Here is a 22983-nt window from a genome sequence, read left to right on the forward strand (position 1 = left end):
GGCCATTAGTGGGTAGCGGGGGGGGGGCTCCTCAAAGCCCCCCTCCGCAGCGTTTTGTGCGCTCCCTCCCTCCCCTTACCTCCCTCTCCCTTGCTGGGCTGCGCAGGACGGATATCCATCCTGCGCATTGTGGGATAGGCTTCAGCCTATCATATGCCGCCGATCTGACTTACGGCGCTGCTGCGCAGCAGCGCCGTATGATGTAAACAGCGGGGATTTCTTCCCCGCCTGTTTACATTTTGCCGGCGAGCCGCTATCGGCGGCTCTCCGGCTGTTCACGGAGACACCCTCCGTGAACTGACATGGAAAGGCCGCTCGATCGAGCGGCCGTTTCCATGGTAACCCACAGACGACCAGTTTACGCCAATCGGCGTTAGCTGGTCGTCAAGAGGTTAAAGAACAAGCGACACCCATGCTAACCTAGAAATAAAAAACACATATATAAGTAGATAAATACTACTTCTACTTATATAACAGATGTATTGCACTGTCCATGTTATGATTCCTGTGAATTTAGCATCTTTATCACTTAATGCACTCAGACTAGTTGCTGTTGAAATTTGATTTTTATGGTGACAATCCCACTTTAAGTTACAGGTTCACTTTAAAGTTCCATATACACCTTAGAATAAACTAAAGACTGCCTCAGGCAAGAGTCTACTGAGTGTACAGCGGCCCAAATACATCTGCATGAGATCCATTGTTCTTTCCTGAGCTCCACCCCCTCCGCCATGTGCCTCACATTGTCCATCCGCCGCTCTCCACAGAACACACTGCTAGCCTGCAGGCTAAGGACATGCCTGTACAGCCTCGGTCACAAACTGTCAGCTGAGGGATCATGTCCCAATCCCTACCAAGCAACAATAGTTAGCAGTGTATACAAGGTTTAAGCCTGCTGCACATCTTCAATTTTGATTCGCCTGACTGACCAATTTTAATACCTTCATATAATTTGAGGACCAACAGATTTTGAATACTATGAGTAGATGGTGTAGGTAAAATCTCATAGTACATAGAGGTGGTAAAATTGGGTAACGATTGGCCAATCAGAGTTGGAGGTGTTTACCAGGTTTCAAGGTTGCGTACACACACGCAATTGTCCAATGTGCTGATCAGCCTCATCTCTGAAAACAGAAATTCCTTGTTTATAGACTGAGGTTGAGATTTGTACATTTTTACATGCTTTATTTGTTATTTGTGTGTTTGCTGTGTGACCAGTTTACAAGTATGCGGTATGTATAATGTCACTTATAATGTACTGTTCCTGTATGATTTAGTATGTATCCCTCTGTTTGTTTACCAGACGTGTAATCATTAACGATTATGCAAAACCTGTCGTTAGGCCGTTTACTGCAACAAGTCGGTGCACTTTCAAGGAAGGTAAATTCCATTTATTTCTTACATTTTCTTTTTCCCTGTATCATATAAGTTATTTTTAACCTCTTCTTGCAAAATAAACATTTTGAATAGTCTGTTTTTTGCACTTCTTGACGTTTTAGAAGGATCTGTGTTGCAGGGAAGAGGATCAGGCTGCAGCCACGGGTGCCGATTGGGGGGGGGGGAGGAGGGGGCACGCATGTGCGTGTGGCGTCTTCCCGTCACCTATGGGTGGTCGGGAAGTGGTTAAAGAGAACCAGAGACGAAGCACACTCGTATTTTACCATATATATCAATGAGAACATTAGAGAAAACACCTACCCTGCTCTCTGTTTCATTATTTACTGTTCAGATTGCTTCTTATCAGCCCAGATAAAATCCCCGACCGAGCATTCAGTCTGGCTTTGTTCAGGAATCTTTATAGCTGAGTCTGTCTTCTGTGTGGTCTTTTCAAGCCCAAGCCTGCCCCCTTGTGGCTCTGCTCAGGAATCATTATAGCTGAGTCATAGCAAAGCCAGACTGAATGCTCAGTCGGGGATTTTATCAGGGCTGATTAGAAGCAAGCTGAGCAGTGAATAATAGAACAGAGAGCAGGGTAGGTGTTTACTGTCATGTTCCCACTGATATATATGGTAAAATACATGAGGGTGCTTCGTCTCTGGTTCCCTTTAAAGTAGATCTTAAGATTCCCAACAAACTAGGACTTTAAATAAATGCTCCTATCTTGAAGGCCCTTTCAAACCGAGGCGGTGCGGTGCTGTTTTTTTACCGCACCACACCTCTATACAATGAAAGTCTATGGAGACTTTCATATTGGGACGTGATGGAAGTGACGTTTTCACCGCATCCCTGCCGCAGGTCAAGAACTACGTTAATGCTGCTGCGCTGCGTCGAGTTGCGGCGATCTACATCGGCCCAGAAGTCATGTTAGTCTATAGCGACACGTCGTTTTTTTTTTAAAAAAATCACCGTTGCGGCGCGCATGCGCGGAAGCGTATTCTTACAATATGCTTGCGTGCACTTCCGCATACCAGAAGCAGGAAGTGATGGCGCACATATCCTGCTTGGCCGGTGGTCAGACAAGAAACACCGCGCTATTCCTGAAGGCCTGTTTTTGACAGTGCAATGCGGTTCATCGGGCGCACCGCGCGCATTGCTAACGCTGGTTTATGGTGTGAAACCGGCCTAAGAGTAAAAATAACATTTAGTTTTATTTGCAGAATTGAATATTTTTTGGCAAAATGAGCACTTGTCCTTGCGGAAAAAGCATAAAAGTTTCATGCGCATTTGTCCTTGCGGAAAAAGCATATGACTTTCGAAGCACGATTTTGTATTTGCGATTTTTCTATTTCTTATTGAACAAACATTTATGGGCATTTTGCGACTTTTATATGCATTGGAAGTTTTGCATTGCAATATTTTTGTGAATCTCAATGAAGCTATATTGCATAAAAATACATCTACAGTATTTGACTTCAAAATTGCATGCAGTTTTTTTTTTTCAAAAGGCACTTTTTATGCATTTTTTTGCATTCTCATTGAATTGCATTGAATTCAAATCACACATCTCAGAAGAAAGAATGCAGACCTCCCGTCCATATTTTTAGAATACGCAAAGAATACCCTGCCTAAAAGTTATGACTAAAGGCCTGCATAGACGTGCAGTAGCAGTCATGTGAATGCACATGTAAAGCAGAGATGTCGCGAACATCAAATTTTGGGTTCGCAAACGTCGAACTTTCGTAGTTCACGTGAACCAGGCGAACCGCCATAGACGTCAATGGGCAGGTGAATTTTAAAACCTACAAAGACTGTTTCTGGCCACAAAAGTGATAGAAAACTTGTTTCAAAGGGTCTAACACCTGGACAGGGGCATGCCGGAGGGGGATCTATGCTAAAAGTCCAACCCAAAATTACGGAGTTGACGCAGAGTTGGGTTTTAATCCCTAAAGGGCAGAAATCACATTATGCACAGCTCTGGGTGCCAGTTGGCTCTGTGGAGTATCAGACACATAGATATGCAATAGTTCGAACACAAAACAGTGATAACAGAGGCAATAGAGTAGTAGAGTGCTTGTGTAATGTAGCACACAATTATAGTAGTGGGCACAGCTCTGGGTGGGTGCCTGTGGGCTGTGGAGTGTCGCGCACACGCAAAAAAAAAAAAACAGAAGAAGGATGAAGTAGCCCCCAGGAGGGCTTTTTGGGGTGCTTTCACAGCAAGTCAGTCAGCAAGGAACAAGAAAAAAACAGGCCTAGCTAACGCTTTCCCTATCTCAACAATGTGTCTCTCCCTTCCTCTCACTATTCCAACTGAAGACAGACTGGAACATGGCCGACGCTGCTACGTTTTTATATGGGGCAGGGGTCCGTGAGGGAGTGCAGGCTGACTTGCTGCCATGTGTCTGCTGACTGTGATGTAAGGGGTCAAAGTTTAGCCCAATGATGATGTATGGGGGCAGGTCGAACACCGCCATGTGCTTGCGGCGAGCACGTATATCTGATCTTCGCCAGAAAAAGCTAGCCGGTGAAGCCTTTGGGCCATCTCGAATGTGAAGTCACTCTTGAAACCTGAGGTGTGAGACCAACGGAAGATGCCATATTTATTTCCTTTCAAACAATACCAGTTGCCTGTTATTGTTGCTGATCTTTTTGGTCAGTAGGGTCTAAATCACACACCTGAAACAAGCATGCAGCTAAACTTGCCAGATTTGTCATAGACATCTGATCTGCATGCTTGTTCAGGGTCTGCGGCTTAACCCTCTGGGGGATAATCCCGAGCTGAGCTCGGGGTAAGCCGCCACAGAGGATTTCTCAGGCCCTGGTGGGCCGATTTGCATAATTTTTTTTTTGTTGCACGCAGCTAGCACTTTGCTAGTTGCGTGTATATACCGCTCGCCGCCACTCCGCGCTGATTCGCCGCTACCCGCCGTGCCGCGCCGCTCCCCCCCCAAGACCCCGTGCGCAAGCCTGGCCAATCAGTGCCAGGCAGTGCTGAGGGGTGGATCGGGACTCCCTCTGACGTCACAACGTCGTTGACGTCATCCCGATCGTCGCCATGGCGACAGGGGAAGCCAAACAGGAAATCCCGTTCTAAACGGGATTTCCTGTTTGCTTTGATTGCCGGAGGCGATCGGAGGGGGTGGGGGGATGCCGCTGCACAGCGGCTATCATGTAGCTAGCGCTAGGCTAGCTACATGATTAAAAAAAAAAAAAAATTAAAAAAAATGTGCTGCGCCGCCCCCTGGCGATATTATTGTATCGCCCAGGAGGTTAAAGTATTAGAGGCAGAGGATCAGCAGGACAGCCAGGCAATGTGCATTATTTAAAATAAAATAAACATGTCAGCCTCCATTTCACTCTATCCTCGGGTTCCCTTTAATACGTCTGGTCAGCCTTTTCAGTTGTTCGGCTCTATGGAGATTGGAGATGGAAGGGGGTAGACGAGCCAAAACAAACTGTTGTCAGACATTAGAAGGCACCTGCTTAGACTTGCAAACAGTGACCAAAACTGCTTTGAGTGATCATTTTGGGTAACTTAAGTTGCAAGTGTGTTTGGGCTTTTAAGCTGGGCTTACTGTCCCATACACACTCTAGATTAAAGGCAACCTGCAGTTTAGTGAAAAAAAATGCAGTTTTACTTACCTGGATCTTCCACTCACCCCCTGCAGTCACCCTGTGCCCACGCCTGAACAAAACAATCCTCCGGTCCCCGCCGCGGCTAAGTTTTTATTTACCCCGACTGGCCTGTGAGGCTGTGCGCGTCCTCGTTCACGCTCCCGTTGCCAGTAGCGTCCTGTACAGACGCAGTAGAGAAACGGGAGCGTGAACGAGGTCGTGCACGACCTCACAGGCGCAGTGGCCATTGACTGGCCAACCGGGAGAAATCAAGCCATTGGCGGGGGACCGCAGGATCGGTTTGTCCCGGCATGGGTACAGGGTGACTGCAGGGAGGCCGGTAGAAGCCCCAGGTAAGTAAAACTGCCTTTTTTTTTACTAGACTTTAGGTTCTTTTTAAAGTCGGCTGAGGCGACTGAAAACTACCGCCTCGGCCGATAATCCAGTGTGTGTACAGCAGCCACAGGCCACCGCCTGGCCAGCCATCCCCCTGGCATATCAAATCAGCTGAGCCATGGCCAAATAGTTTTGTTCTCACCGCTCACACAGCCCTCATGATGTCACATCTGCGCTGCTTCCTCTAAAGCCCCCCCCCCCCCCCCATTGTAAAAGTATGCGCTGCCAGCCTGTAGGCTGACTACATGTCTGTTCAGCCTCAGTCCAGGAATTTCACCCTAGAGATCAGGTCTCAATCTCCATCGGGCGACATCTCTTGAGTGTGTATACGGGTGTTTACTGGGAGAGACGACGGGACAGAGAGCGTACAGTAGCAATGTCAGTGCCAGCTCTCTGCCACACATCTCTGTATTCAGGGCCGGTTCTCTCATGAAGCAAGATGAAACATTTGCATCAGGCGCAGAGATTTCAGGGGCAGCATGTTTGTACTGTGTGTACCTTTCTGAGGAGGAATGGAGAGGTTGAGGGTGAGCAGTTTGTTTGTCACAGACTCACAACCAGCCAGCGTGCTATTGTGTTGAGCTGCAGCATGTCAAGTGAGAACATTAAATGAAGCAGAGTAAATTGTCGGGTGCTGCACTGCTGTGCGATCATTCCAAATTGGGGAGGGGGGGTGTTGCATTCTCACAAGTTTGCCTCAGGCAGCAAAAAGTCTAGTATCAGCCCTGTCTGTATTGCATTGAGAATTTTTATAAAGGAAGTAGTGAGTGTCAAAGAGCATTAGGGCCTTTTCACTCTAGCGCAGTGCGGTGCAGCATTTCACCGCAGCCTAGCGCTACGGCAATGTATTTCTATGGGGTAGTTCACATTGCATGTGGTGCAGTGCACTGCGCCGGAAATACCCTATCTATCGCGTACACATACAGTGGGATGCGAAAGTTTGGGCAACCATGTTAACCACTTCACCACTGAGGGGTTTTACCCCCTGAGCACCAGAGCAATTTTCACCTTTCAGCTCTCCTTCCATTCATTCGTCTATAACTTTATCATTACTTATCGCAATGAAATGAACTATATCTTGTTTTTTCCGCCACCAATTAGGCTTTCTTTAGGTGGGACATTATGCCAAGAATTATTTTTTTCTAAATGTGTTTTAATGGGAAAATAGGAAAAATGTGGGGAAAAAAATAATTATTTTTCAGTTTTCGGCCATTATAGTTTTTAAATAATGCATGCTACTGTAATTAAAACCCATGAAATGTATTTGCCCTTTTGTCCCGGTTATAAAACCATTTAAATTATGTCCCTATCACAATGTTTGGCGCCAATATTTTATTTGGAAATAAAGGTGCATTTTTTTCATTTTTGCGTCCATCCCTAATTACAAGCCCATAGTTTATAAAGTAACAGTGTTATACCCTCTTGACATAAATATTTAAAAAGTTCAGTCCCTAAGGTAACTATTTATGTATTTTTTTTAATTGTAAATTTTTTAATTTTTTTTTAATTACAAAAAAAAAAAAAAATGGGTGTGGGAGGTAATGAGTTAATTTTATGTGTAAAAGTCATTTATTTGTATGTGAAAAATGTGTAGGGTGTAGTTTACTATTTGGCCACAAGATGGCCACAGTAACTTTTTGTTTTAATGCGACCTCCAAGCTTCCTTCCGGAAGCTTGTAGGAAGTATAATGAGGCTGGACACGTGAGTTTTTTCTCACAATGATCGCGCTGCCCATAGGAGAGCAGCGGATCATTGCGGGGCTTAGATCAACGAACAGGAATGGATTTTCCCGTTCATTGATCTCTGGGCGAGCGGGCGGCGGCGTGTTTACTAGCGGCGGGCGGCGTGTTTACGAGCGGGAGCGCGGACAGCGTCGGGAACGCGGAAAGTACGTATTTCTCCGTCCCTGGTTGTTAAAGGATGGAAAAAGGGGCGGAGAAATACGTACGCGCGGGGGTAAAGTGGTTAATCGTCATGATTATCCTGTATAAATCGTTGGTTGTTACAATAAACAATGTCATTTAAATATATCATATAGGAGACACACACAGTGGTATTTGAGAAGTAAAATGAAGTTTATTGAAGTTACTGAAAGTGTGCAATAATTGTTTAAACAAAATTAGGCAGGTGCATAAATTTGGACACCACCAAAAAGAAATGAAATCAAAATTTTGTAGATCCTCCTTTTGCAGAAATTACAGCCTCTAAACGCTTCCTGTAGATTCCAATGAGAGTTTGGATTCTGCTTGAAGGTATTTTGGACCATTCCTCTTTACAAAACATCTCTAGTTCATTCAGGTTTGATGGCTTCCGAGCATGGACAGCTCTCTTAAACTCACACCAAAGATTTTCAATTATATTCAGGTCTGGGGACTGAGATGGCCATTCCAGAACGTTGTACTTGTTCCTCTGCATGAATACCTTAGTGGATTTTGAGCAGTGTTTAGGGTCGTTTTCTTGTTGAAAGATCCAGCCCCGGCGCAGCTTCAGCTTTGTCACTGATTCCTGGACATTGGTCTCCAGAATCTGCTGATACTGAGTGGAATCCATGCATCCCTCAACTTTGACAAGATTCCTAGTCCTTACACTGGTCACTCAGCCCCACAGCATGATGGAACCACCACCATATTTTACTGTAGGTAGCGGGTGTTTTTCTTGGAATTCTGTGTTGTTTTTCCTCCATGCATATTGCCCATTGTTATGCCCAAATAACTAAATTTTAGTTTCATCAGTCTACAACACCTTATTCCAAAATGAAGCTGGCTTGTCCAAATGTGCTTTAGCATACCTTAAGCGGCTCTGTTTGTGCTGTGGGCGGGGAAAAGGCTTCCTCTGCATACAATATCTCCTTGTGTAAAGTGCGCCGAATTGTTGAACGATGCACAGTGACTCCATCTGCAGCAAGATGATGTTGTAGGTCTTTGGTGCTGGTCTGTGGGTTGACTCTGACTGTTCTCACCATTAATTGTTTATCTGCGATTTACTCTTTTGAATTCCAATAATTAGTTCTAAAGGTTTTGGAATCAATAAAATGACAACCGTGCCTAAATTTATGCACCTGCCTAATTTTATTGAAACAATTATTGCGCACTTTCTGTAAATGCAGTAAACTTCATTTCACTTCTCAAACCTCACTTTGTATGTCTTCTATATGATATATTTAACTGACATTTTTTATTGTAACAACCAACGATTTATACAGGAAAATCATGACGATTAACAACGTTTGCATTTCGCATCCCACTTTACCTACGTTACTGTGTGACTCCTGCGGCGACGTGTGGGAGACCGAATGTCATGTAAGTCTTGGGTGACGCTTGTGTTTTACAAAGACCGCCGCAAGTTCTAAGTGTTGCACATGCTTGGAAGTGTATTTTGTGTATTTTGTCAATACGCTTCCGCGAACGTCATCGATTCATCCACAGGAAGTGAGTGCTAGAACCTCATTTCCTGCTTGGCCTGCCGCCATAAGTGGATTAAGTTGGTAATCCCCGAAAGTCTGTTTTTGCCCCTGGGCCGCACTGCTATCGCCAATGCCAATACCCAGTCTGAAAGGGGCCTAATACTGGATTGTGCACAATTTCAGTATCTACTAAAAACAGTAACATAATAACTATTGCATGTCTGTCATACACACCCTTCTGTCATTGTGAAGTTATTTTTGTACAGGGCAGGGTTCAGTAAGATATAGAACAGATTTCCGGTCCTCAGATAACAGTACTTTTTTCTGTTGTTGATAAGATTCTATGATGGATAATCTTTGTTTCCTTTATTAGCTGTTTATCCACAGATTCCATATACTGGTAGATGGTCAGCAGATTCGACTTTCAGATCCCTCTCTGACTGCATCTTGCTGATCGTCGAGCCTGCTTACTGCCACTTGTCATTTATTGTGCCCAACTTGAACACCCTGTCGCCCTATTGCTGGGAACTTACACTGGGGTTAATTATTACAGTATTACTATTCATTTTTAGTAATTATATAGAGCCGGCATATTACGCAGCGCTGTGCAGAGAATAATGTCTTGTCACTAACTGTCCCTCAGAGAAGCTCACAGTCTAACCCTTACCATAGCCATATGTCCACCATAGTATCGGACAGCGCTGTTCAAACTACAGCCCACAGGTGCTCCTCTTTCCCCCCTTCCCTTCCTCCCTGCAGAGTCGCGAGCTGAGGATTAGCAGGGGTTAAAACTCATCTACTCGCCACTTCCTGTGTCGCGTCTCCATGGCAACAAAGCATCACATGACATGCCGTTGGGAAGTGGCAGCGTATTACATGCTGGCTGCCAGTCTGTGATACGCTGGTGTGTCATGTGACGCGTGTCATGTGACACCCTGCTGCCGTGGAGACGCAACGCAGAAAGTGGCGAGTAGGGGAGTGTTAACCCCTGCTGATCCCCAGCTCCCAACTCTGCAGGGAGGGCGGGGAAAAGAGAGAGGAGGAGGCCAGAAATGATAGGAATGCGGCCCATAGGCAAGGCCGGATTTGTACACTTTACCGCCCAAGGCCAACGCCCCCGTTCAGTATAGATAGCCTTGATGACCCTTCCCCCTTTCCCTCTAATATAGGTAGCCTGATGACCCCCCCTCCAGTATAGGTAGCCAGATGACCCCTCCCTCACAAGTATAGGTAGCTAGATGACTCCCTTAATTCCTCCCTTGCCCACTCCCACCTTTCAGTATAGGTAGCCAGCTCGCAGTAGCCATCAGTGGCACCTCTCCACTCATCTCCAGCTCAGAAGCTTTCTCTACCCCTCTGCTCCATCAGCCGCTGATGTACATCTGTCCCTCCAACCAGCATCTCTCACTTGTGACTTGCTGGCATGTTACCAGTGAGTCAGACGGGAAGAAGAAGCTTCTACATTGGAGACGAGCAGAGATGTGAGTGACTGGCGGCTGCTATTCCACATCTTCCACTTGTAACTCTGCAATACTGCCCAAGTCCATAGCCGCCAGCCACAATGCCAATATGCAGAGAGAGCAGGGAGGCCGCTGGCAGCAGAGTACCGCGGTGAGGGGCTCACCTGATCTTCCTGCACTGCAGCATTTGCAAGCTTGCCAGTTTAGCCTGCTGCTTTGGTGCCCTTGCTCCTTTGATGTCCTAGGCCATGGCCTAGGCGGCCTTGGTCTAAATCCGGCCCTGCCCATAGGGGCACTTTTTTTCTCACAGCTTCTCTTTAATGTTGATGATTTTAGATGGTGCAGATCCTTACTGAAGATTTAATGTGCCATGAAGCACAAGTAATGAACTCTCTTTGACCATGTCCACTTGTTCGGTACTAAAATGGTATTGAAGTGTGCTGTTCAGCATTATTTGGGTGTTAAGAATTCGTTATGATGAATTCGGACCCCGATACTAATGAGAAATGTCCTGACAAGGGGGGGGGGGGTTTGCAACATTTTGAGTATTTTTATCGCTTGCAGATGGTGCCCGAGCCTCAGAGAGGCGACCAAAGAAAGCTGAGAAGCTGAGATGTGCGTCTGCAACCAGAAGGAGAAGCTGGCAGAGAGAGGTGAGAATGCCCACTGATGTTCAATGATCTTTCATGAGCTACAAAACTCTATGGGGTCATCTAATACGCATTGTAAAATGGATAAGTACCGTACTTCAGGCAGAAAAACCAATGCTAACACTGCCTCAGGAAAGACTTTGGAAACCAGAAATATCTCCCTAATGGTACCCATACACGGTAAAATAAAAACGTTCGATTTTCCAGTTTTTTTCCATCGAATCGAATGAAAGTTGAAAAATAATCTTTTTTTTTTTCAATCAAGAAAAACGATAGATTTTCTTGTTTTTTCTATAAAAATCCAATTGGACATGTTGGAAAAATCTTTATATTCGATCTAACAGAATAATCAAACTAAATTGTCTAATCGAAAAAATTTTTTAAAAAAATTGTACCATGTATGGGCACCTTTCGGGCCTGTCTCTACTAGTTTTTCTGTGCTCCAGTTTTTCTGCATTAGTTGTCTGGCAGTTTTGCATCGCTGTCAATTGTTTTTCTGTATGTAAAAATCACATTCTAGTGCGAACTAGTCCACTGATTAACATTGGTTGCAGTTTTCCTGTGGGGAAAAGGCACAGAAAAACTGACGAGTGGAGACTCGCCCTTAGGCCCCTTTCACACTGGCTCGTTTTCATTGCATTGCATTACCCTGTGGTAAGGCTAAGGCAATGAAAGGCTATGGGGCCTTTCATACCCGTACGGTGTGACTTGATGCGCCGGAAGTAACGCTTTCGCCGCACTGCCGAAAGCGAGTGAAAAAGCTTGTTGGGGGCCAGCTTGCATGGCAACGGTCGGCGGAGTGGAAGTCATGTAAGTCTATGGCAACGCAGACTTTTTGCAGCATGCATGCGCGGAAACGTATTTTTCCATTACGCTTCTGCGCAATTTGTATTTCTGCCACAATAAGTGAGTGCTAGAGAGGCTCACTTCTTGCTTGGCTTATAGCCAGAAAGGGGATTACCGCATATTAACATAGAAATTCCCGAAGCCCTTTTTTAGCGGTGTGATGCAATCACCTGATTGCATTGCACCAGCAACACGGGTTGGCAGTGTGAGACCGGCCTCAATGTGTGGTGCAGCTGTCAGCTGGACATGGATTGATAGCTTCTAGGTGTCTGTATACCATGTGGTCATAAACCATCACATATAACATCGGACAGGGCCAGGGGTTGCTGCTGAGATCAGATATTCCTTATTGGGGAGAGCACCACCTCCAGCTGCCCACAAATACTGCACATAGTGGCTGCCAGGCAGTGAAGCCTACGTCTCTCAGCCACCTGTGTGAATAGACGTCCTCATAGACTGTGACAGATAGTCGGCAAATTCAACCCTCAGAGAGATCTCTCTTGATCAGAGAGGGATCTATTGCTGGAAATCTATACAACCGCCTCCACCTTCCTGCCGGACCCCCACATGTAAAATGTGTACCTCCCAGGCTCACCTGTACACTGGCAAGCCTCCTGCTGTATCCAGCACCTTTCTCCATGGCCGCCATGACACCTGTGTCCGGTGACCCTGCTGCATGTACTGACGCAACAATGTCCCATGATACAGGTGCCCCCGGTGGCCATGGAGAAAGAGGCAGGACACAGAAGGCGGCGCATCAGCTGACAGGTCAGCCTCCAACACTAACCACAGGGCTGAGGGGTACGTATTTTACATGAGGGGAGACTAGTTGGGGGGTTCGTAGGTCGTCAGGAAATCGAACACTGTGCACCAAACCAAGCCTTTCTGAGTGAGATCTTTGCAGCGTGCCAAATTGATCATCTCCATCGTATTTTGGCTGGAAATCACTCAAAATAATGTTCAGGCAGCCACATTGCGGCATAGATCTCTGCCAGATTCGATCATTATGATTAACCCGGCTGGATATCGATTCCGCAAATCGAGTAATGTATGTGCACCTTAATACCTAGATTGAAAAGCTTGGTGTTTCCTGGCTACACATCACACTCCCAGAGGGGTTGCACATCCCACAACCATCGCAATATAGCTATTACTGACTATATTAAAAAGTTTGACCAAGACCGAATCTGATCAGAGAGGTCATGCTGAGTAATCAGCATGGCTTTTCAGTTGTAATTCTGTTGCCTGCAAAAGCACTGCAGACCTATTTCCGATAAATTAGAGTATGAAAGCTCTCAGAAATCGGCCTAGCGCCGCCGCCTCCGTCACCTGCCTGCTGCTCCCCCGAGATAGGTGAGACTTTTACACTGCACATTGGCATGGGTGGGGAGAAGGGTTGGATACTTTTACAATTGGGGGGGGGGGGGGGGACACCGGCCAGGGGTCCATCGGGCAGCCAGTTATTGGTTGAGCTCCGTTACAGCCGTGCACCCGATCAAGCATTGTGTGCTCGATCCTTTGAACCGATTTGGTCCAGAAGATGGATCGGGCGGCATTGTTGTGGCCCTGGTTCTCTTCCATAAAATTATCCGCAGTATGGAGTGATGTTTGGGCACTTTTTGTGGCATGATTATTGACTCAGTAAAGGTCTGCAGAGGATGTCCGCACTATATAAATACATAACAATAATAATAAGTTGGGTTTCCATAGCTGGGTACTCAGCATGGCTTTGCAGCTTGTAATTCTGCTCTGGGCAAAGCGATTGGCTAGTGAAGAAATGCAAATTCTGCTAATAAGAGTCATGGATCCTGGTATTTAACACTCTTGTGTGTTATTACAGCTTCTGACAGTAAATAGCATTGTATAATTATTTGGTGTATGAATGAAAACCAATTCATATTTTTTTCTTTGTCTTTTTTTTCTAGGTGGATTCGGTTCCAAATTTGGGTATCATGTGCCAGGAAGATGCCCATCCCCCCATCCTGGGGTTTGGAAATGTCACATTCTTGTCTCCTAGATCGCCAGTGCCAGCAGGTTAGTTACTCTAAACTAAAATCATTCTTTACTAGAATTACATAAAGTCACACGTATAGACTGGTCAGCAAGACGCAGTCAGCTGTGCCAAGCTTGGAAAAGGAACAGGAGCGCCTCTCTGGTGCATTAACGTTTTAATTATACATTCAAGCGCATTAAAATTACACTTACACTGTGTAAGCAGAAATGGAGCGTGTCTCTTAGCCTGCCTGCAGGTCCCCTCCTAGCTCGCTCGCTTGGCCAGAGCGAGAAGCGCGGTGTTGCGGCGTGGAGTCGGGTCAGGTGGGCGGAGCTTCGCTACGTTGCCGTCTGACGTCACGACGCGTTTCGGCGTAGACCACGCCTTCGTCAGGTGACGTGACGCAACACCGCGCTTCTCGCTCTGGCCAAGCGAGCGAGCTAGGAGGGGACCTGCAGGCAGGCTAAGAGACACGCTCCATTTCTGCTTACACAGTGTAAGTGTAATTTTAATGCGCTTGAATGTATAATTAAAACGTTAATGCACCAGAGAGGCGCTCCTGTTCCTTTTCCATTTTTGCACAGATTGTTGGCGCCACCCAGCGTTTGGAGCAGCACCTGAAAGCATTACTATTGCCGGCTAGTGTTCAGCAGCGCAGGAAATACTACTTTAACTTTCTACAGCTGTGCCAAGCTTCCCTCAGTTACAACACTTCTGTGTAATAATCCATCCAATATACAAAGAAGACCGCACACCACAGGAAGGACACCTGATGTGAGAGGGCTGCCATATTTATTTCCTTTTAAACAATACCAGTTGCCTGGCAGCCCTGCTGATCTATTTGGCTGCAGTAGTCTCTGAATAACACCACAAACAAGCATGAAGCTAATCTTGTCAGATCTGACAATGTCAGAAACACCTGATCTGCTGCATGCTTGTTCAGAGTCTATAGCTGAAGTATTAGGGCCCATTTCCACTATCGCGAAATTCACATAGCAAAACAAGTGAATGGGACTGTTTCCACTTGTCAGGATTCCTTTGCGTTTTTCTGTGCAGAAAAAATTCGCATGGCAGAGCCATCAGAATTCGCATACCGCATACCTATGCGAATCGCTTACAATGTATTTAGTAGGAATTTTTTTAAGGCGAATTCGCATAGAAACAATGGAAAATCACACAGGCACTGCCATATTTAAATTCGCATACATAGTCATCCATGCGAATTTGCATGAAAATTCGCATACACCCGCATGCAAAATTCGCATCCGCATGCAAATTTTTACCGCGGTGATTCGCACCGCACAAGTGGAAACGGGCCCTTAGAGGCAGAGGATCAGCAGGATAGCCAGGCAACTAGTAGTAGGAAATAAATATGGCAGCCTCCATATTCCTCTTACTTCAGTTGTCCTTTAAGAAATAGCAATGGCTACATGCTGATTATTGTACATAAGGCAGTAAACAGCTGTAGTTACTACCATCTTTCTACTGTATACACTGTAGTACGCAATACACTGGGAATCTTACAGTACTGTATGTTGGAAAAGCAAAATCAGGGATGTCATAAAGGTATGAATACACTATCATAGATATACACTCAATGTCTGCTCATATGACCAATGTTTATACACACTTATCAAGCTTGAGTTGGTGGCTTGGTTGGTGCGCAGAAAATACAAGTGGTGTAAACGGTCGGTCGTGCACTTTGTTGGACATGTGTACAAACCTTTAGGGTGAAGTGCCATGATGATCTAATTTGAGGTATGCTATTATTTAATACATTATGGAGTTTTCCTTTCATTGCTGCGTTTTGCCTTTTTGAACAGAAAACATGGATGATCCTCTATGGGATATACATAAAGGAAATGAGAGGTCCCCCCTGCAGGATGAATGTACAGGCAAGAGCAGCGACAGCACAGCACATGATACACATCGCACCAGGTGATTTTTCTGTGTTATTTTAAATTGAAGCTCATGCTGAACGTTATTTGTTTAGGTTAAATGGAGTTCCGAAGGTTTAGATTATGTTGTCACTTTTAAGGGGCCCATACACCTAACGATTTTCCCGCCGATATACAGCAGATTCGATCACTGTGATCAATCATCTGCTGTGAAATCGTCGCGCAAACGCTGACAGAACAATCGATTTCCGTCTGAAATCAATCGTTCCCGTCGATCCATCCGTGCAGAAGATTTTTCTCAATCGCCGGCGGGTCGGGAGTGCGTCGATAGCGGCGTTCGAATGCCTGACGACCGACGCAATACAGCGGCAATACATTACCTGTTCTGGCCGGCGCGACTCCCCGGTCTCCGCTGTCTTCTTCTCCGCTCCGGGCTCCAGGGCTGCAGCCTCACTAAACTTCCTGTCCCGGCAGGAAGTTTAAACAGTAGAGCGCCCTCTACTGTTTAAACTTCCCCTGGACTGGAAGTTCAGTGACGCCAGCCGGTCCGGAACCCTGAACCCAGTGCGGAGAAGAAGACAGCGGAGACCAGGGGAGTCGCGCCAGCCAGATCAGGTAATGTATAGCTGGCGGGGGGCGGCAGCGGCAGCTTCACAGATTGTGATCGGTTTCATGCTGAAATCGATTCACAATCTGTATGCAGTAAAGGCAGGCATACAATCCCTCTCTGATCAGATTCAATCAGAGAGGGATCTATCTGTTGGTCGATCTGATGGCAAATCGACCAGTGTATGGCCACCTTTAGGCTTGTTTCACACATGGTGCAATGAGATTGTCCTGCGGTCGACAATCACACCACACTATATTGTGTTTAAATCACCATGCGGCAGAGTGTGCAAACTGGGTGATATGCATAGCTCTGCCCCCGGCTTAGTGACTTGCACTCTGCTGGACAGGAAGTACATCACAGAATTTTGACCAATCAGCGAATGTGCACTGCACTGCTCTAAGGGTTGGAACCCACTAGAGCAATTTTTTTAAACGCTTAGGAAGCAATTCAAAATGCTAGCGATTTCTCTAAACGCTCAGCTAATGTTAATGAATGGACCAAATTCCACTTAAGCGATTGCGATTATCAAAATCGCAAACTCAGAACATGCCGCATTTTTGAGTGTTAGTGTTTAGCGTTAGCGTTTCTGCAATGTAACGTATATAAATGCTGGCATAATCGCTCATGAATCGCTATACAGAGCGTTTTTAAATGACTGCACACTGTAAAAAATAGGACCAATCAGAATTAAAAACGCTAATCGCTTCACAATCGCTGGCAAAATGTTTAAACTTTTTAAAATCTCTACCAAAATCACCAGAAAACACTCATGAAATCGCTTACAAAACACTCATTAAAAACGTTAACGATTGTGATTAGCGGCGGACGACCGATCAGCCTGAAGGGGGCTGTAGGAAGCCCCAGGTATGTATAATTTTTTTCAGCATCTCAAGTTTCCCTTAAAGTACCGTAGATCCAAGTTAAACTTTTTCTATTTGCATAATTGTTCCTTTCATATAGTTTATAGGGCAATCCTCAAGCCAAATACTTTTTTTTATTTTGTTTTAATACTCTAATTCCCTATAAACTGTGATTAGCGATAGCAATTTGTTATGGGCTCTACAGCCCCCTTAAGGCTCATCGGTCCTTTGCCGTCCTCCCAGACTGTCTGGATCCTCCACTAGGCGACACTGTAAATCGGCCAGTCGAGTCCAGGCGGCACAGGAGCAGTCCGGTCGTGTGCGCTCCCCTGTCGCACTGTCGTGGCTGGCCGTGGTTGCACTGCCCAGTCCATCTGCACGCGCTCCCCCATCGCACTCACGTCTGGCCGCGCATGAGCATTTCCCCCCCAAATGGAGGAATTACCGGGCCACCTAGCGGAGGATCCAGGATCCTTTTGTGCCTTGGCACTCTTAGGGCCATGTAGCAAGGGCTTATGGGAGCTCAGTCTGGGCAGGAGGAGGAAGAGGTTACTAGCCAGAGATTTCAGAGGCAGAGGGGAGGAGGGAGGAGGAGAGGGGACTGAATTTGTCACATTACACACAGGCAAGCTGATAGCATCTCCAGCCCTCAGCCTGGGACAAACAGAACATGGCTGCCCTCGTATCACAGGAATAAATAATCATAAACTATTGAAGCTGTTTGCAGCTAGATTTGCTGTGTAAACTATTTAAACTTTATATAAGATATATAGGCAAGTTACTTGGTATAGATAGTTTTTTTTACCTCGGATCCGCTTTAAGGGCTATTCTTTACCCCTTATTGAAGGACATTGCATGATTATTTACTATTCATTGAATATGTTAATTGATATGGGCCAGCTCTCCTCTTTGTATTTAAGGTTACCTATTGTCTTCTTTTTTGGCTAAGTTAATAAATAGATGTACCCTCTTCAATCAACTATCATTTTGTGTATTCATGTATTGTTCAAAGACCTTGACTCACTACAGTGGTGCTAATTAGGGGAACTTTCTCCACTTTGCCATTGTTAACTTCCCTCTCCCCTAGCACTCTGTAATTAACCTACAATATTTGATAGGGTGGCGTGCGCATATAATTGCATCTGCCAGAACTAGAGATAATCAATGAGTTGCTACTAATTCCGAGTTAATGCTAGATTATTCAAATTTTGAATGCAAATATACAGTATGCACCTTGAAAATGGACCAGTCGAATGAAGCCGAGGTGGAATTCTGGTGGCTTATTTTCAAGTTGCATACTTTTGCTGCATACAATCTCATTGACGATCCTTAGCCAGACATGGAAGCTGTTTGATGCTTTCAGAAAGCCTTCTGTACAGTTATAATGTAACCTGTCCTTTTTTTCTTTTATTGTCTAGTAGTTTTGGTGTTCAGATTCGGCATAGTCAATTCGGAACACCTGAATACTCCCAACTGCCACTGTACAGCACTGAACAAGCGGACAGGGTCAGGAGGAGTTCGCTGCCTTGCGAGTCGCATTGTGTTTCTCGTGATTCCGATGCTTCCTCCTTCAAAACTGGAAGAAAAAAGTATTGGAGTCACATGAAACGCAACGCAAGTCACAAGCCAGTGAACTCCTCTTGACCCTATCATATTCAGTGCTGAACAGTGGCAGTCGGGAGGACTTGGGTGTTCGGAATCGGCTATGCCAACACCATTGTCCAGTTTACACTGGAAAAATGACAGCCAGTTACGTGCGACATCTCCTTTCCCTTAAATTGTTTGCCTTTTTCTGTAAACAGGCAAAATGTTACGAACACAAACTTGATCTCACTGAGCATTGAGGATGAACTGAAGAAACCAGACGTAAAGGTGATCAGTATCAGAGACAAGACTCGGGGGAAAACACACCCTCAGGTAATGATCTCCCTCCAACTGTAATTTTAGGGTTCTCCAGATAGCTGATTGATCCTGTAAAAGGAAAGATCTACAGTAATTGCTGTATATATAAAAAAAAATCTTTGAAGTTCAAGATGTTTAGTTCAGTCAACTAAACTCTCTTTCACTTAAAGGACAACTGAAGCGAGAGGGACATGGAGGATGCCATATTTATTACTTTTAAGCAGTACCAGTTGCCTGGCTATTCTGCTGATCCTCTGCCTCTAATACTTTTAGCCATAGACCCTGAACAAGCATGCAGCAGATCAGGCATTTATGACATTATTGGCAGATCTGACAAGATTAGCTGCATGCTTGTTTCTGATGTGATTCAAACACTACTGCAGCCAAATAGATCAGCAGGAAATAAATATGGCAGCCTCCATATTCTTCTCACTACAGTTGTCCTTTAACCGAATGTCTAATTACACTAATGTTTATTGCTTCTTTTAGACGGATGGCTGAACTGTGCACTTATCGGGCAGTGCAGTCTCCCGGCTGCCGCACATGAGCTCCATTTGGGTGCAATGAAAATGCAGCCCTATGGCAGCATTTATAACACCACGCATGGGGTTGCCTGTCCAGCATTGCTGACTATATATATGTGGAAATTAAACGTACAGTGGATTAGAAGTAATGTCACTCACACTGCTACTGTAAACTGTACACTACCCCACACAAACCCTACATGTTTCACCCGTCAAAATGGGGAGCTTCGTCAGGGGAACAGAAGTGCCCAGTGCTAGATTGCTCAGTGCTAAGGTGCAAATTTACATACATAAAACATTCAATACAAAATTTCACATATTTGCAGCCTGTTGGCTTTGTCAGCAGCAGTGCGAGTTAACCTAGGATGTACCAGTTAGGCTCTACCTAGGTGACCTTACTTCCAACACACAGTACGTTTAATTTCCACATATATATATAGTTGTTATTTTATCTAGATGTATGAAGAGTTACATTTTAGCAATTACTCTCCTCCAACAAGGTTATATATTGTATATTGGACATTTTCACTTACCAGAGACCACTGAGCTGCAGGATACTTCATCCTTTCACCTCTTCTTGTGTCTATACTATCAGACAACCCCAGCCTAAGATACGGCTGCCACAACTGCGCCTCACCAGCTGCTGCCTCCTGTATTCTGAGTGCATCTCCTGGAGCTTAGAGGCTGCTGCCTCCTTTGTCTTTTATTATGCCCACCTGCTAGACTCACTGCTTCAGCACCATCTACATCCAGAGGCCACCTCAAAGCTGTGCATTTCCAGTAATAGGGCCCGCAGGTTGCACAGTATGAATGTGTGCATGCGCCTTGCAAGTGTGTGACTGTCCCATATGCGGTGTGAGGAGGTGCAGACGCAATCTTCTTGTTCCCCTGCTTCAGAGTCTTCTGTATTAAATACATGCGCACGCACACCAGGATTTCACGAATGTCATGTTGTAAACCAAAGGCAAACAATTTGGGCAAAAAAAGTTTCTACAAAACACACATCCTACTACACCACAAACAGCACCTAAGCCATCTGTTGTACTTACAAGTTCAGAAAAATGAGTCAGCAGTATGCGTGTCACATGCAGGTGCCTTGGGCCTGGCGTGTGTTCTGCTATTTCCACTGAGAACACCATACTTATAACAAAAAAGGCCAGCAGAAGCAACCAGTTCTACTAGGGACTCATTTCCACTTAAAGTGAATCCGAGATAAACTTTTACTCATTGCATAAATGTGTTCCTTTCATATAGTGTGTTGGGCATTCCTCAAGTCAAATACTTTTTTTTTGTTTTGTTTTAATACTCTAATTCCCTATAAACTAAACAAGCCTCGCCCACAGCTCCTTTTGTGCCTTGGCACTGTAGCAAGGGCTTATGGGAGCTCAGTCTGGGCAGGAGGAGGAGGAGGATGTTACTAGCCATTGATTTCAGAGGCAGAGGGAGAAGGAGAGGGGACTGAATTTACACACAGGCAAGCTGATAGCATCTCCAGCCCTCAGCCTGTAACAATGTGACAAACAGAACATGGCTGCCCTCATTGTATCACAGGAATAAATAATCAAACTTTTGAAGCTGATTACAGCTAGATATGCTGTGTAAACTATCTAAACTTTAGATAAGATATACAGACAAGCTAGTTGTTATAGTTAGATTTTCACCTCGGATCCGCTTCAAAGGAATTCTAAATTTAACTTTAAAAAAAAAAATCAGTTTAACTTATCTGGGGCTTCTTTGAGCCCCCTGGAGTCCTCCTGTCCAGCGCCGCCCATCCTAGTCCCCCTGGCAAGCAGTAGTGACCCCCGCAAAGCTGGCCAGCCCCGCGTCTCCTCACTGCATCCCCGTGCACGGTTGTGTTCGGCGCATGTGCAGTATGGGAAATTGCTACTATGACAACGGGAGCGCAGTCAAGGTGCCCGGGGCCACGCATGCGCAGTAGCCTCCGACTGGTTGCAACCGGCAAGCTTTAAGGGGGTCGCCACTGCACACTGCTTTATTTATATATTGATTTTGTACAAACGTGTTTTAAATAATCTTGCTACGACAATGCAAATTTTCTGAATATTTTGCATTTTTGCAGCCTGAAAGGAGCGCAAAGCCTTTCCCTTACCATCACGAAAACAAGTTTGTCCTGTTGAAGGCATTACCCAGCGTACAAAAGATTGCTACCGCTAAGCGGATGCACTTCCCCAGCAGCCAGAGTCCATTAAACAGAGGACGATGCAGAACAGGAACAAAGCCAGTTCAACAAAGCCACACGGAAAATACAGACAACCTAATAAATGACAGAACCATGGCATCATCTTCTCTTGCTGTACAGAACAAAACTCATAAAAGATCATTATCAGCTCATGTGAAGTTTCGTATGCAGTTTTTATCAGCTGATGGAACAAAGCAAAAGGTGGAAGTAGGGAAGGAAGAGGAATTTCCCACAGATAAGCTCATCGGTGTTGGAGATCTAAGAATGGCTGGTCTACAGGAAAAGAAACCAAGACCAAAATCGGTACCAGTCAGGGAAATGAAGGCGGAATCTCTTCATGTTGGACCAATCATAAATGGTGTGAACCCCAAGAACCTAGACCAGGAGACTGACCCAGGATCCCGATCGAGAGCCATGCTGGTTTCAAAACCTTATGGTGCAATCAGTGCAAGAGAACCAACGTCAAGGCCTGGCAGCGTGGCGGAAACACCAAGATGGAGTTACATAACAATCTCAAAACCATTATCACCACCAGGAAACCTGTTCAGCTCACTGCAGATGGTCAGCTTGGTTTCAGATCCTCCTCTCAATCTTCTGAGGGACACAGCAAGACCAATATCTAGTAGAGGTCGTCACAATTCTCCTGAAACTCTCACGACGAGGTCTATAATACTTGAGAACAGGCAAGCTAAACAAAGTTCTGTTCCAGCTGAAAAAGATACAGAGTTAACAGAAGTTCTGGCTGAGAAACCAGGTGAAGGCCATGGAGAAGACATTGAGAAGGTTGCTGGTGAGATGAGTCCAGATAATGCAGGTACATCATGGACCTTCCCAGTTTATGGCCATCCAGAAGGTTCTGTTACTGCAGCCAGTGAAGAACTGGCACAGAAATCACCACAGTTCACCACACATCATGTGACGATACCAGTCATCAGCATTCCAACTGCACAAAGCGACCTTTCTGAATAAATCTTGTTCTGAGGCTTTTTCTCAGATTGTTTTCAGCTGTTATAAAGCACTTCAGTTATGTATACTGTTTTGTGTGATTTGCAGTTTTTTTGGTGTGCAAATAAAGGCTTCGGTTAAAAAGGGCGCCAGATATAAATGATATTAAAGCTATGGTTTAGTAAAATGGGCGCCAGGATATAACGTAAAATATAGTTTATAATACTGATATTCTATTATTCCCCACTGTAACCTCTATTTTTACATTTACAAAAATGAGGACTTGTAAAAGTGATAAAA

General features: G+C 45.2%; 1 protein-coding gene across 1 annotated transcript in view; it reads left to right on the forward strand.

The window, feature by feature from the left end:
* The window catches only part of C6H1orf141 (chromosome 6 C1orf141 homolog), a 56102-nt gene extending 33331 nt beyond the window's left edge, over positions 1-22771 (forward strand). The window contains exons 4-9 of the mRNA XM_068239269.1: positions 1304-1380; positions 10820-10908; positions 13677-13785; positions 15568-15682; positions 18915-19029; positions 21619-22771. Coding sequence (XP_068095370.1) covers positions 1304-1380; positions 10820-10908; positions 13677-13785; positions 15568-15682; positions 18915-19029; positions 21619-22707 — 1594 coding nt within the window. The 3' untranslated portion in view covers positions 22708-22771. The remainder of the gene's footprint in view (positions 1-1303; positions 1381-10819; positions 10909-13676; positions 13786-15567; positions 15683-18914; positions 19030-21618) is intronic.
* Positions 22772-22983: the final 212 nt, after the last annotated feature.

Source organism: Hyperolius riggenbachi, chromosome 6 (genome assembly GCF_040937935.1).
Source record: "Hyperolius riggenbachi isolate aHypRig1 chromosome 6, aHypRig1.pri, whole genome shotgun sequence".
Lineage (NCBI taxonomy): Eukaryota > Metazoa > Chordata > Amphibia > Anura > Hyperoliidae > Hyperolius > Hyperolius riggenbachi.